This window comes from Tyto alba, unplaced genomic scaffold (genome assembly GCF_018691265.1).
Source record: "Tyto alba isolate M040663 unplaced genomic scaffold, T.alba_DEE_v4.0 Super-Scaffold_42, whole genome shotgun sequence".
Taxonomy (NCBI): Eukaryota; Metazoa; Chordata; class Aves; order Strigiformes; family Tytonidae; genus Tyto; species Tyto alba.
Genome location: NW_024881318.1, coordinates 13,212,705 through 13,226,196, shown reverse-complemented (window position 1 = coordinate 13,226,196; position 13,492 = coordinate 13,212,705). Strand labels below are relative to the sequence as shown.

The window sequence follows — 13,492 nt, the reverse complement described above, 5'->3', positions numbered from 1 at the left end:
CTGGGCGGGGGCGGGGCGGGGCGGGGAGCGCCCAACCCCGGAACAGCTGCGGGGCCGCCGGCTGGGATCAGCCCCGGTCCCCCCACCCCGTCGTGTCCCCGGTGCCGTGGAGAGCCCAGCCATGTCCCGGCGCCGCCGGTAAGTTTGCCGACTCCCTGGGGCTGCTCTCAGGGGAGAAGGATGCGGCAGCACCCGGGGGCAAGGTTTGGGGTGTGCCTCCCCGGCGTGGAGAGCGGGGCGGGGGGAGGGTGATGACCGGGTGCGGGGCTGGAGGCAGGAGAGGGGGTGCCCCGTCCCGCAGTCCCCAGGCTGCAACCGGCAGCAGGGACAGGCTCGGAAGGGCCCGCGGGGAGTGGGGTGTCGGTGTCAGACCTGCACCCTGACCTTGGGGTGCAAGCCTTTCGCACTCCGCCGTGTCGGGGGTACGCAAGTTTTTCCTGTGGTGAGTAGGAGGCTTGCTGCCCAGAGAAGATTAACGGAGCCCAAAGACACGTCCCCGGCTCTGCTTGCAAGGTGCAGCCTCAACTTTTGCCTCTAGACAGATGTTTGGCAGTGAAAACTTAAGCAGATGGGTTTATGCAGCGCGTTGTGCAATGTACTGAGTTGGGTTCGGAGTGGTTTCTGGGACAGCCCTTCCTTCAGCAAGTGCTGGCAGTGGTGACAAGCAGCCAAAGATGTTTTAGAAATCTCAAATCCTCCTTTCTCTTTTCCCTCTCTCTCTGGGTTTACTCATGATGCCCAAAGGGCAAGTGCCCGGCACAGCAGACACAGCAGGCCCAGTGGGGGATGAAGGTCCAGGGGTTGTGTCTGCATGGCTGGATCTGCACATGGAAGAGCTGCCATGGAGCACTTTGAGGGATTGATGATTGCATTTGGCCCAAGCATCGCTGGCTGGTGGATACAGATGGAAATTCGGGTCCCTGAGTCGCCAGCCCAGCTCCATGAGCCATCTGCCGCTCTCTGGAGCTGCCAGCACCTGGAGTTTCAGGGTGACTCAATGTCTGGAAAATCGCAGGGGCCATGCCAGAGGGATGTGCTTAGGTTTCCATTTCTTCCCCATATCGCATTGTAGTGCTTGGGTGTTGGGGTGGGCTCAGGTTTCAGCAAGCCTCAGCATCCGAAATGCTCAGCGCTCCCAAGGTGCTGAATCAGCTCTTTTAAGAAAGAATCTGGGGATGCAAAACAGGACACCAGGTCCTGCTGTGGAGTGGTCTGTCTTAGAGGATGGAGATGATCAGGAGTGAGATCAATGCCCACAGGAGCATTGAGAAGAGGTGCTGCTGAAGTAAGATGAAGCACCTCTTACACCAGTAGGAACTGGGCTGGGGACCAAAGGACAACGTCAAAGACACCCAAAATCTTTATGGCTGTCTATCTTACATGACACTCACGGTAAATGAAATAAGATGATGCCTCGCGCCAGTGTTTCATACGCCCGCCTGCTGGACCAGCACCACTGCACTACATCCTGGCCTGGTGCTGGCTCCTTTGGTGAGAGTGATGAAATTACTGCAGTTATCGCTCTCATTTCTTTTTTGGGCAGAGATTTATATCATCCCAGTGTGCAGGCATGTGGAACTCCTTGTCCTTGGTGCTTTGCTTTCACAGCTGTCGGGCATGAGTGGATGCCTCTCCAAGAGCTGCTGGCCCTGCGGGTGCCAAGGAGCTGGCTGCTGGGCTTTGGGTTACCCCATGGACCGTGGCTTCAGGGCCAGGCTGCCTCCTGCTCCCCCAGGGGCTGTAGGACACCTCCAAGGTGGACATAGAGATGTTCTCGAAGAGAGAGCACTGGCGCTTTCTTTCCCACGTGTCCAATTCACTTTGATGCAAGTGAACCAGGAGAGCTCACTTTGTTTTAAAGCCTCCACAAATCTTTGCGGCTCAGACAAATTCAGGCGCTGTGATATGCCTCCAGGCAGGGGAAAGCGAGAGCCCTCGGTCATGGTTTAGTCATGAGCCGTCAGCACCGCAAGTGGTGTGCAGGGTTAAAGTGAAAACTCAGCTTATTAAAACTTCATCTTGCTAATTAGCACAGGGTGAAGAACAAAGAAAGATGGTGGCGTAAAGAGGGAATTGTCAGGGGTGTTAAATATTAAGTCATCTGCTGCCAGAATTGACTCCCAGTGACTTTTTTGGATTCATGGTCTGACACTGGATAAGGTGTCTAAATGGGTTTGGAGCATTACTTGACACTGGCAGATTTAAGGGACATAACTGGGGTGTAAACTGATGATTCCTACAATATAGGTGAAAGCATTTAAGGCTGGGCAGAGCTGATGCCTCAGTTTCAAATCTCCTGTCTGTTCTTGCAGATAGAGCTAGGTGCTGGCAGTGTGTCTGCACTTTTCAGATGAGCTCTGTATTCATGTGGCCCCCTCAGATTTGGGGTTTATCCTCTGGGTACCCAGTGGTGTTTAATCCTGGTTTACGAACCAGCCATCAGCAGCGGGGCTGCTTGTTTCTTTTTGCTGAAGGCAGCCTCATTACTCTGCTGAATCATGACTTTGCTTAAAATCACAAGACCAAGACCTGGGGAAGAAAAAAAACAAAACAAAACAAAACAAAAAACCAAAAAGCCAAACAAACAAATTAAAGAAACCAACCCCAAACAACTCCTGGGCTGTTTTTTATTTTGCTTTCTGATTCTGGACAGCCTGTGAACGCAGGAGGGGATGACCCTTCGCCAGCCCTTGCCGCTCACCTGGCAGGGAGGCGAGATGCCAAATCCCGCGACTCCGGGAGCCGAGGCTTAGCCCTTTGTGCTGCCGTGATGCCTGCGGCAGCCGCCTCTTGGCCGGGCACCGCTGGCTCGGCACAGCCCGGCCGGAGGGTTGGCTGCTCACGCATCCGTCACGGTGCCTGAGAAGACACGCCGGTGACGCGCTGGGTCCCCTCCTCCTGCCCGCGGACACACGCCGCTCGGGGCGCAGCCGGCTCGTAGCCCTGAAACACCCCTGCGCGATGGAGAGGACGAAGCTGTTGGGGACGTGGAGGAGTAGCAGCACTTATTTTTCATGCGCTTAAAAGAGCCGTCTGTGGTAGAGCCAGGCAGCAGGCGGGGATCCGCAGGAGGTGATGGACAGGTAAGTACCAGCACCGTGTCCTCAGTGGGATGAGCTACCTCCTGGCCAGGGTTGTCTGTATCCGACAAGCAGGTGCTGCGTGGAATTTTCTACCCTGTCTTGCCACGGAAGCAGCAGCCCCAAAAGCAAGCGCCTGCCACTTTACAGGAGGTGCAGAGACCCACCCCCACTGCAGCCTTTCCCTGAGCCCCTCAGGCCAAGCACGGTGTCGGTCCCTGATGCAGCTGCATCGGGGACGATGAAGACGGGGGTCCCCTGGGAGGGAGGCACCGTGTACCCCCCCCCTCCCCACTGTCCCAGCCCTGCTAAGGCAGAGTCGCTGCCCTGGCTTGTGGGCTGGGGGTCTGTGCCACCCCCATTCACCCCAGGGTCGCTTGTGCACTGTGGGGATAAACCCAGGGCCCCAGGGTGATCTGGTGCAGTGACTGGGGGGATCCTTGCGGATGGCTTTGCAGGGGTGGGGGGAAGGAATCGGTGCCTCTGGTCGTTGGGGCTCAGGATGTGCAGGGAGCAGCGCAGCACCCCATGCTGGCACTGCCACAGGGTCCCCCCGCCTGTCCCACCCACTCCCATCAGCACTAAGCAGCTGGAACGGTGATTTCACCCTTTATGCCCTACAGAGAACTCCAGTGATGCTGCAGACCCCTCCAAGGAAAATTGAACCCCCAGGAAGGATTTGATCCTCCCCCATCTTAGGTTTGCAAAGTCCCTTTGGCAGGGCTGGTCCCCCACAGGGGATTTCAGGCGGAGGCTTTTTTTGCCCCCACATGTGTTTTACAAAGAAGTAATCTCCCCCTTAACTTGCCATCCTAATTCCCTGCTCTTTTATGGGGTTGGAAATGCCTCCCAGTGAAATCTGTGGTGTTTCCTTATCACAACTCCTGCCAAGATGTTTGAGGAGGAGGCAGCAGCACCTTGCACCGGAGGGGAGGGTTTCCTGGCATCCCGGCATGGGAAATGGGTGCGTGTCTCTGGTACGAGCTTGGCCCCCCCGCTGTTGCAGTTCAGACCTGACCCTGCCAGGGCAATAGGAACAAGTTAAATGTTATTGACCTGCTTTAAAGGAATGCCCTAATTTCAAAGTTGCTGGGGTTAGTGGTGCTGTGGGTCTCTCAGCCTGTGGTTAGAGGCAGTGCTGGTAAAAATAGAATCGGTCAAAAAATGGATTTTTATTTTTACTCCATAAAGTGTGTCCTGCTCAGATGTTTTGCTTTCATCTCAAGCTGAGGCAAGACAACTTGCTGCTTCCACAGAACAGGAAGAAAGAGCTTTGTTTTGGGTCAGCTGGGAAGCTCCAACACAGCAAGATGTAAACATGCTGTTTGGCTTTGACGACACCGTCCCTTCACATTTTCTTCTTTTTTTTTTAGGAATTAAAGGTCACCACAATGTCATCTTGGACTTGGAGAAAAATAACAGATTTGAATTCCAAAAAAAATATTGAAACAGGCTTTTCATGAGCAGGCACCTCTGCGGGCTGCAGCTCGTGAGTGTGAGGCAGCAGGCATCTCTGGGGAGCTTGAGAGACATACCTCTCATCTGGGACAGAGCCAAATCACTGACTAGAGAACGTACATTTTGTTACCAGAGTAAAAAAATAGAGGGGATGGACAGGCACAGAGCAAGATCCTGTTTTCAGTGACCTCCCAGGCCCATTGGTGTGCTGGGCAATGCCTGAAAACACCCTTCTCAGCATCTATGTTGGAGTGGTACCTGAGCAGGTGATATCCATCAGCCCAGGGCAGCCACAGGGGCTTGATCCTGGCCCAGCTGGAGTGACCAGAGCAGGATGAAATCCACCAGCTTGGACACCCAGCCAGCACACCCCTCCAAGGCTGATCAGTGTCCAAGGGCCACAAAAGGCTGAAAAACCTTTCTTAAAAAAACACATTATTTCTCTACTGGCAGTAGTGGCTGCTTCATGTATGTCATGAGCTCAAGCCCACGGGGGGAAAAGAAAGAAACAGCCTAAAAATAGAGTAGCTTCGAAGCAGTTCATAAATAATAAAGTGGCCTCCTGTAAGGGAGATGAAAATCCAGAAACTCCCTAAAGCCCTGGGAGCTGCTGCCAATTTTACAAGGAACGAGGAGGTAGCTGTCCCCACAGTGGCAGTATCAGCCATTTCTTGGGCTTAAAATCCTAAATGAGAGCTGGGAAAGAAAACACCATTTATTTACTAATTTTTCAGAAAACATAAAAACTTAAAAAAATTATTTTCTCAAATAATTTGGAAGTCCTGCTTGGTGGAGGCTGCATTTTATTTTTTGCCCCCCTTGAGCTTTGCAGTCCTGAGATAAGGCACATATGAGACACAGACATGCCTTTGGTGGTGGCAGGTATTTGCGTCTCACTCTCTGGCATCTCAAAAATTCCCAGTGCTGAGAGGGAGGGAGCTCAGCATACCCGTCTATATTTCTAGAAGCATCCTGCCACTTGTGGCTTCACTCAGCTCTGCTGGTTTTGACCAAGACCCTTCTGTAAATGTTCCTCAGCTCCACCCCCAGTACAATCCTGCTCTGCTTCTGATTCACTCTAAAGCCAACGAGGGGTTGAAGGTTTATCAGAAATACAGCATCTTCTCGCCACCATCTCCTCTCTGCCTTTATTGCCTAATTTTTGCTGGGCTCAGCTGGCCTTGCATCACACGTGCTGGTGGGTGAGGTCCCCGTTCCCCTCCTGGGGGGCAGGATCCGGCCCTGGGTGATGCAGTCGGGGTTGGTGGAGCTGCCCCCATACTGTGCCAGAGCTCCCCGCTGGCAAGCGAGGACTCTGTGGGACTTGGCCATGGGACAAGCCGTTTAGCTAAACCTATCGCCCATTCAGGCTAATCGCTTCCTAATGCCGCTGTAATCCCATTTAAAGTAACTGGCAGCCTACAAAGTTACCAGCTCCCAGAGGAAGGTTAAAATGACACAGCCAGCAATGAAAAAGTTCCCCCAGCTGCAATGTCTGGCCCAGTACATGCTTCAAGATGAATACAAAATGCTATGTGTTTTGTTGAGCCTGTGCACAGATGCTGCTCTGGGTTTACAACTGGGCGTCCCCATAGTGAAGCAGCAGGGTTTAGGTGATGCTCCAGACACCTTTCTGCTTTACTTGTCCTATTTTGGAGAGAAAAATCTGTTTGAGTTACAGAGGAAAATGTGTTCTGTCTTGTCACACCTGTGGCAGGGAGAGGGTTTGGTATTTCATTCTGAATCTTTTTCTTCCTTTTTTTTAAAAAAAAATAAATACAACTACTTTAGAGGGAGTCACTAACCAGCTTCATGTGTCCCCAGGAGGAGGTGTTTTTGTCTTTGGTTTTCCCAGAGCCAGTGGGCTTACAGCCCCCAGGCTTTAGGGAAGAGGGTGGTGTGCCTGTGCTTGCTGGTGCTAGGCAGGTACCAGCCAGCTGCTGTGTGCCTCTGCAGCTCCTCTCCTTCCCCTAACTCCTCCTGCAGCCGGGTTTGTTTCTTGCTCTCCCGTGTCCTTACTTTACTTTTCCCCTCTGGATCCCCAGCGCTGTTCTTGGCTGAGCCTGGCCAGCCCATAGCCAAGGAAAAGCCATTAGGCTCTTGGCGCAGCCTGCTTCCCCAGGGCCGCACAGGGGGGGAGTGGGATGGAGCCGAAACGCAGCCCGGATCCATGCCAGATAAAGGAAGAGCCCTTCGGAGGTCCTGAACCACTCACTCAGAACAAAATTAGCTTTTCTCCCACCTGGGGCTGTTACAGGGGTCTGCGTGCACAGCAGGAGCGAGCCGCTCTCCTCCCGCTCGGGGCTGCTGGCACGGCATGTCCCGCAGCCATGCTTTGCTGCACAGTGCACCCCCTGCGTGCTCCCCAAAGCCAGCCACGAGCCGCAGGTACCCCAGCCCCGTTTGGCTGTCTGGGAGCTGCAGGGAAGCAGGGATTTACCCACCTTCGCTGCAAAGCATCGCCTGTCTGGAGCAGCTGGGGCATGCTGGGGACAGGGAGGGGATGGTGCAGCAGATGAGCTCAGTTAAATCTGCCAAGGAGGCAGTTTGATTAAAATTATGAGCAGCTGCCTGGAATTAATTATGTGATGTCTTTTATGGTGCTTAATTAGCCCCATCCCTTAAAGATACTGTCAGTGGGCTGATCTAGCTCATGCTCAGCCTCTTCCTACCCTCTCCCAGTCTCCACTTCTGCCTCACTGAAAGTCTTCCCCACAAAAAAAAAATAATTATGATAATGATGTGATCCTTATTGCCCTGCGGTTGATCTCCACGTGGTGCTCAGGCTGTTCTCCCCACGTGTTGTCTGCCCCGGGAAATTGGAGATGGTGTCTGGTACTCGGCAAACACAGCACCTGGCACGTCGCAGCCTGGCAGCGGGGGGCCAGGGGGAGCTGCTGAAATTGAGACGGCAAATGGATGACAAGCAGTCCCTTGATTCAGAGGTTCTTCTGAGACTATTTATATCCTCTTCTTTTTCAGAGACAGATGCTTTGGGACTCAGTGGAGGTGGGAACTCTCCTAACAGTCCGTTTTCTTCTTCTGAGAGCCCCAGGCTTGCTGCAAAAAGATCTTCCTTCCCACTCCTCTGCAAAAACCTCTAAAGAAAGAGGGAGCGCCATGTACACCTTCCTCCCTGAGAACTTCACACCGGTGAAGCAGAAGCCCTCCAAGGAGCTGCGGCCCATGCTCGGGGCCATCTTGCTGGGCCTCATCCTGTTCATTGCTGCGGTGGTGGCCTGGTGCTACTACACGGTGTCCCTGCGGAAGGCGGAGCGGCTCAAGACGGAGCTGATGGACCTGCGGGCAGACGGCTTCGTCATCAGGAACCAGCACGGGGAGGTGGTCTTCCGTCTGGCGTTCCGCTCGGGCCGCCTCGACCTGGAGTCGTGCTCCAAGGAGGGTGAGATCCTGAGCTGCACGCGGTCGGGCCGGGGGCCGCTCAACTTCTTCATCCAGACGGTGAAGCCCAAGGACACGGTGATGTGCTACCGCGTGCGCTGGGAGGAGCTGGCGGCCGGCCCGGCGGTGGAGCACACCATGTTCTGGGAAGATGCCCACTGGTACGGGGGCTCGGAGATGAGCACCCAGCACTGGCCCATCCGCCTGGCTGGCTACCAGGAGCCCGTGCCCTACGTGACCAGCGACGTCTACTCCTTCCGCGACAGCTTCGGTGGCATCCTTGAGCGCTACTGGCTCTCCTCCAAGGCGGCGGCCATCAAGATCAATGACTCCGTGCCCTTCCACCTGGGCTTCAACGCCACCGAGCGCACCCTCTTCTTCCAGGCCCGCTACAAGGACTCGCCCTACAAGCCACCGCCAGGGCAGCAGCCCTTCCCCGAGCTCAGCTACCGGGTCTGCGTGGGCTCCGACATCACCTCCATCCACAAGTACATGGTGCGCCGGTACTTCAACAAGCCCTCCAAGATCCCTGCCGAGAACGCCTTCCGATACCCTATCTGGTCCACCTGGGCCCTTTACAAGAACGACATTGACCAGGATAAACTCTTGCGATTTGCCGAAAAGATTAAGAAGTACCGTTTTAACTGTAGCCATATTGAAATTGATGACATGTACACACAAGCCTATGGAGACTTTGACTTTGACCCCATCAAGTTCCCCAATGTGACGGAGATGTTTGCAAAACTGAGGGAAGATGGGTTTAAGGTCACCCTGTGGACTCACCCTTTCATAAACTACAATTCTTCCAATTTTGGGGTAGGAATCGAGCGTCAGCTTTTCATCAAGGAGCCGTCGGGGCGGCTGCCAGCCATGGTGGAGTGGTGGAACGGCATCGGGGCCATCCTGGACTTCACCAACCCAGCAGCCCGGGACTGGTTCCAGAGCCACCTGCGCCAGCTCCGACACAAGTACGGCATCTCATCCTTCAAGTTTGATGCGGGTGAGACCAGCTACCTGCCCAAGCAGTTCAGCACCTTCCGCCCGCTCTCGGACCCCAGCATCTGGTCACGACGCTACACGGAGATGGCCATCCCCTTCTACGAGCTGGCCGAGGTGCGGGTGGGCTATCAGTCACAGAACATCTCCTGCTTCTTCCGCATCATTGACCGTGACTCTGTCTGGGGCTACGAGCTCGGCCTCAAGTCCCTCATCCCCACAGTGCTCACCATCAGCATGCTGGGCTACCCCTTCATATCCGCTGACATGATCGGTGGGAATTTTTTTCCCAACAAGACAGACGGGGCAGTGGAGATTCCCGACCGGGAGCTGTACGTGCGGTGGCTGGAGCTGTCGGCCTTCATGCCCTCCATGCAGTTCTCCATCCCGCCCTGGCTCTACGACAGGGAGGTGGTGGAGATTGCGCAGAAGTTCACGGAGCTCCATGAGTCACTGGTGGCCCCACTGCTGCTGGAGCTGGCTGGGGAGGTCACCGACACGGGTGACCCCATCATCCGTCCCATCTGGTGGATCTCACCCCGTGACGAGGCCACTCACAGGATCGACTCCCAGTTCCTCATTGGGGACACCCTCATGGTGGCACCCGTCCTGGAGATGGGCAAGCAGGAGCGTGATGTCTACCTGCCAGCGGGCAAGTGGCGCAGCTACAAGGGGGAGTTGTTTGAGAAGACCCCGGTGCTGCTCACGGACTACCCTGTTGACCTGGATGAAGTTGCCTATTTCCTCTGGGTTTCTTAACAGGCTTCTCCATCACCTTTGGGATAACCATGCCTTATCTAGTACTTTGTAAGAAATAATAATTCTAATTGCACATTTTGTTTGGACTTGGGCTGAGGAAGGGAATTAAATAGACTTCACTGTCCTTGGGGTAATTTTTTTTTTATCTGAAATGGGGATTGATTATTTTTTTTTTGTTGTTCTTTTGGGGCAGGTGGGAGACTCTGGTTGGGTTACACTAGGCAGAATTTTCTCTGTCTAAGTCAGGAAGGAGTTGTCAGTTTGTCTGCAGACGTAGTAAATCCAATACCTTTTTGGTTCCCAAGGATTTCAAGATGTGTAGGTTGGTTAGTGCCAGTGGGAGCGTTTATGGTCTCATGGGAGGACCCAGTGCTGGGCATGGGGGAATGCGATGTGGGAGGCTTGCTACAGCACAGCCTCCTGTATGTTTTATAATACGGCAAATATATTTAAGAGAAATTTTTTAAGATCAGAAAACAAACTAGACTTACGTATATACACACATATGTTTTTTTCCCCCTAACAGTTGCCCCATGATCCTGCTTTCCAGGGTAGCAGGCAGGCCGGGTTACCTGAGTGATGTCCAGGTATTTTAACTGTATGGGCTGCATATCGCTTGCTGGGGCAGCTACATCCCACCTCTTCGCCCATTTAACACCCACTGCAAGGCACTTGCCTGTGTCTTTTGCCTTGGGTGTCAACATTGCCTTTCCTAGAGCAGTGCTGCCCATAACAGCATGCCCCATTAGTCTTTTTAAAGCATTTATGGCCCTGCTTCATTACATGATTATCCTGCTGATAATAATCCTCCTGGTTTTTAGGGACAGATGAGCTTTCAGGTTTGTTGCTAGCAGAAGGACTGCCTGGAGCAAAGCTGTTCTCAAAAAGTACGTGTGGCGCTTCCCTGGGAACAGCCGGTTCCCGCGAGTGGCACGTGTCTTGGATTGACGGTGATGTTTGCTGCTAGCCGGCTTGCCGGTGGGTGGAAAACACTGGCTTTTGCACTGATGGGTCTGTGCCAGCCGATGTTCTCACTTCACCCGCAGAAATGTTCTCATCTACCGTGAAATTATGCTAATACCCATCTCCGTCTCAGGTGGCAGCTGGGGGTGATGATTTTGTTGAGGGTTTTTCTGAAGCAGCCCACCCTGGGAGAATTAGGGGCCTTCCTCAGGCAGCATCTGTGGTGCTGGAGGTGGAGTTGCTGTCAGAGGCTTCTGGAGGGGACACAGGCAGCTGGAATGGAGCTGCAGGGATGCTTCTTTCCCAGCTTTCCCATTTGCTTTTGTACGGGAAGATGCATTTACAGAGAGCTGTGGGCAATCTCTGCTCTGAGACACGGCAAACAGGATTGAAGTCTGGCAGCCTTCCTCCCCAGGGGAGGACATTCCCATCTGTGCCCTGGTTGGCAGCGTGTTTCTGCCCCTGAATTTTTAATGAATCTCTGCAGAATTGAACTGCATTGGCTGAGAAGGTTTGGGGCACCCTGCCCAGGCTACAGCCAGCCAAGGAAAGCTCAGCATCTGCGGTGATTCTTACGGGATTTTGTCTGGGCTGAGCATGGGTCCAGCACGAGTCTGCCACCCAGGCAGATGGTGCTCTGTTTTGGGTAGAGTTGGGTACCAATGGTCTTTCCCAAAGTCCATCTCCTGCCACACAGGGTTTGCAGGAGGCAGAAAAGGAGATACACTAAACCTGGGGGTTGAATGGGGCTCAGGAGTAGAAATTTAGATGTTGGGGGCAAAATCTGAAGTGCTTTTATAGTTAGGAAGGAAGTGAGGAGGTCCAGTTTGATGGACTCTTTGGAGCATCCCTTGAGGTCTGAATCTGCCCTGCATAATTTGTGTTTCAGCCTCAAAATGAGATGCAGGGGAGCTGTGTCCCAAAGCCTGTTTCTTGTGGCTTTTAACTATGAAGGACTCAGGTTTGGTTCCTGCCACCAGCACAAATAGTGGTTATGTTACAAGTTACAGGCACCCTCTGGCAAGGAGTTAATCCTGGAGCCTCAGCATCAGTCATCAGGGCACTGGCAGGATTTGGCCCTTGGACTGGAGCGTGGAGGTGAAGGTGAGGAGCTCCTGGAGATGAGTGTGACCACAGCCTGCAAAGAGGACAGGGTGCAGAGGGCTTCTCCAGCCCCAGAAGTGCACAAAGGCTGTGCTTGGAGGGGCTCCAGCTCTTCCCTTTCAACCTTTGCTTGCGAAACACTTGTCCTCCCATGTCTTGGGAGTCATTGGGTGGAGATGTTGCTTCATGGCTCAGCTGCCAGTGAAGAAGTGGGATCCTTGGCACAGGACTTCATGGGAAGGATCCCAGCGTGACCAGATGCGTGTCTTCTCCTCTGTCTCTGCTGTGCCACTCACCACACCCCTCACTAGTAAGGGGTGAGGCTATTTGAAGAGAAACACACAATTCCTGTTAGTGCACCTTTATATTAAAATGTGGGAGCAGCCGAATGAGTGCCTTAAATCTTCTCACAGTGATTTCAGGTGCTGTCAGGAAGGTCATGGAGGAAGTTCTTCATTAGACATGCTGACTTCTTTCTTCTCCCCTCAAAAGAAAGGATTTTATTATCAAAGTTTTAATTATCTTTTTATTTAACTATATGAATAAATGGGTAAGATTGTAAAGTACCCTTATTTTTCTAAATGCGGTAGTTAGAGCGTAAGTGGCTGTGGCTATTCAGGGCTCCAGATAGGAAAAAGGTAAAGCTGCTGGGAGGACATAAGGGATGATGCTGAAGAGCAAGTCCATATGGGTGGCTCTCTGGGGGTCCGTGGCACCAAGCCTTCCCCATATGTTGACGACAGGCTCAGCAGTGCTGTGTGCTGCCTCAAGCTATCTCACAGGCTTCTAGGTGTACTTTCCATCCAACATTTTACCAAAACCACTATTTCTAACACTATGCTGTAGCACTGCAATACTTGAGGACCTCTAGGACCTTGCAGATCACAAGCACTCTGTGCACAGACACCTTGGGAACTGCTACTAGGGAGATTCCTCTGATTTACACCATGGGTCACTGGCCAATGCAGGGTTTAGTTCAACTCAACCTAGGAAAAACCCCAAAACAGGTTTGGGTATTGGATTCAACCTTTTCCATCCCAGCCCACAGCAGACTGCAGCTGAGCAGCAGCAGGTCAATGTGATGCCCATGTGACTGAATTTTGAAGCTTGCACTGTCATGTATCGGGTTTTATGGATGCTTCTGTTTGCACACACTGTCCTACATCGAACTGTAATGCTGGTGGGTTTGTTTTTAACCACTTTTCTAATTCTTAATTGTAATGAAGACAGAACTGTAACATGAATCACCTTGATTGATATAAAATTTTGGAAAACAAAAGGAAGTTTAACTATGTCCATCTGTACCAAGTACGTGGGGCTGATGGTTTGGGCAGATTAGGGGCTTTTTTCACCCTAGACTTCACTAAAATCAGAGCTGAGATTGCTGGTGTATTTAAAGCTCACTGCCTGCAGCTTTGATATATTTTTTAAAGGGAGCAGCTGACAGGCACCCCACTCTTGTGTTTGGAGTGGTGGCAGGAGACAGGGATACGGGGATGACCCCAACAGATCATGGATTGCCCTTCCTTGGGGACCCACAACAAATGGAGTAGCTGTGCCTTAGGGCTGTCCTGGAGAAGACTGTGTCCAGGAAAACCCTGATGTTATATCCACCGCTGGGGGTGGGAACCACACTATCATGCCCCTATTTTTTTCTGACAACCACCCGAAAAGGGCCTATTGATGCTGACTTGGGGGAGTTTGCTGGTCCACACTGCTCTCAGAGCACA

General features: G+C 52.9%; 1 protein-coding gene across 2 annotated transcripts; it reads left to right on the top strand.

The window, feature by feature from the left end:
• The first annotated feature begins 36 nt into the window (after positions 1–36).
• On the top strand, positions 37–13,041 carry MYORG (myogenesis regulating glycosidase (putative)). 2 transcript variants are annotated; one of them, XM_032988107.2, is made up of 2 exons: positions 37–138; positions 7,521–13,041. In XM_032988107.2, the coding sequence occupies exon 2, from the start codon at positions 7,527–7,529 to the stop codon at positions 9,693–9,695; it is 2,169 nt and encodes a 722-aa protein (XP_032843998.2). In that variant the 5' UTR covers positions 37–138; positions 7,521–7,526; the 3' UTR covers positions 9,696–13,041. The 2 variants fall into 2 exon arrangements, with proteins under 2 accessions (XP_032843998.2, XP_032843999.2); XM_032988108.2 differs by lacking the exon at positions 37–138 and adding an exon at positions 2,670–3,083.
• Positions 13,042–13,492: the final 451 nt, after the last annotated feature.

Bases quoted from the DNA above. Each gene is read 5' to 3' on its own strand.
- MYORG (XM_032988108.2), top strand. From the start codon at position 3,015: ATGCGCTTAAAAGAGCCGTCTGTGGTAGAGCCAGGCAGCAGGCGGGGA. The intron at 3,084-7,520 runs GTAAGTACCAGC...CTTCTTTTTCAG, and splicing joins CCGCAGGAGGTGATGGACAG to AGACAGATGCTTTGGGACTC.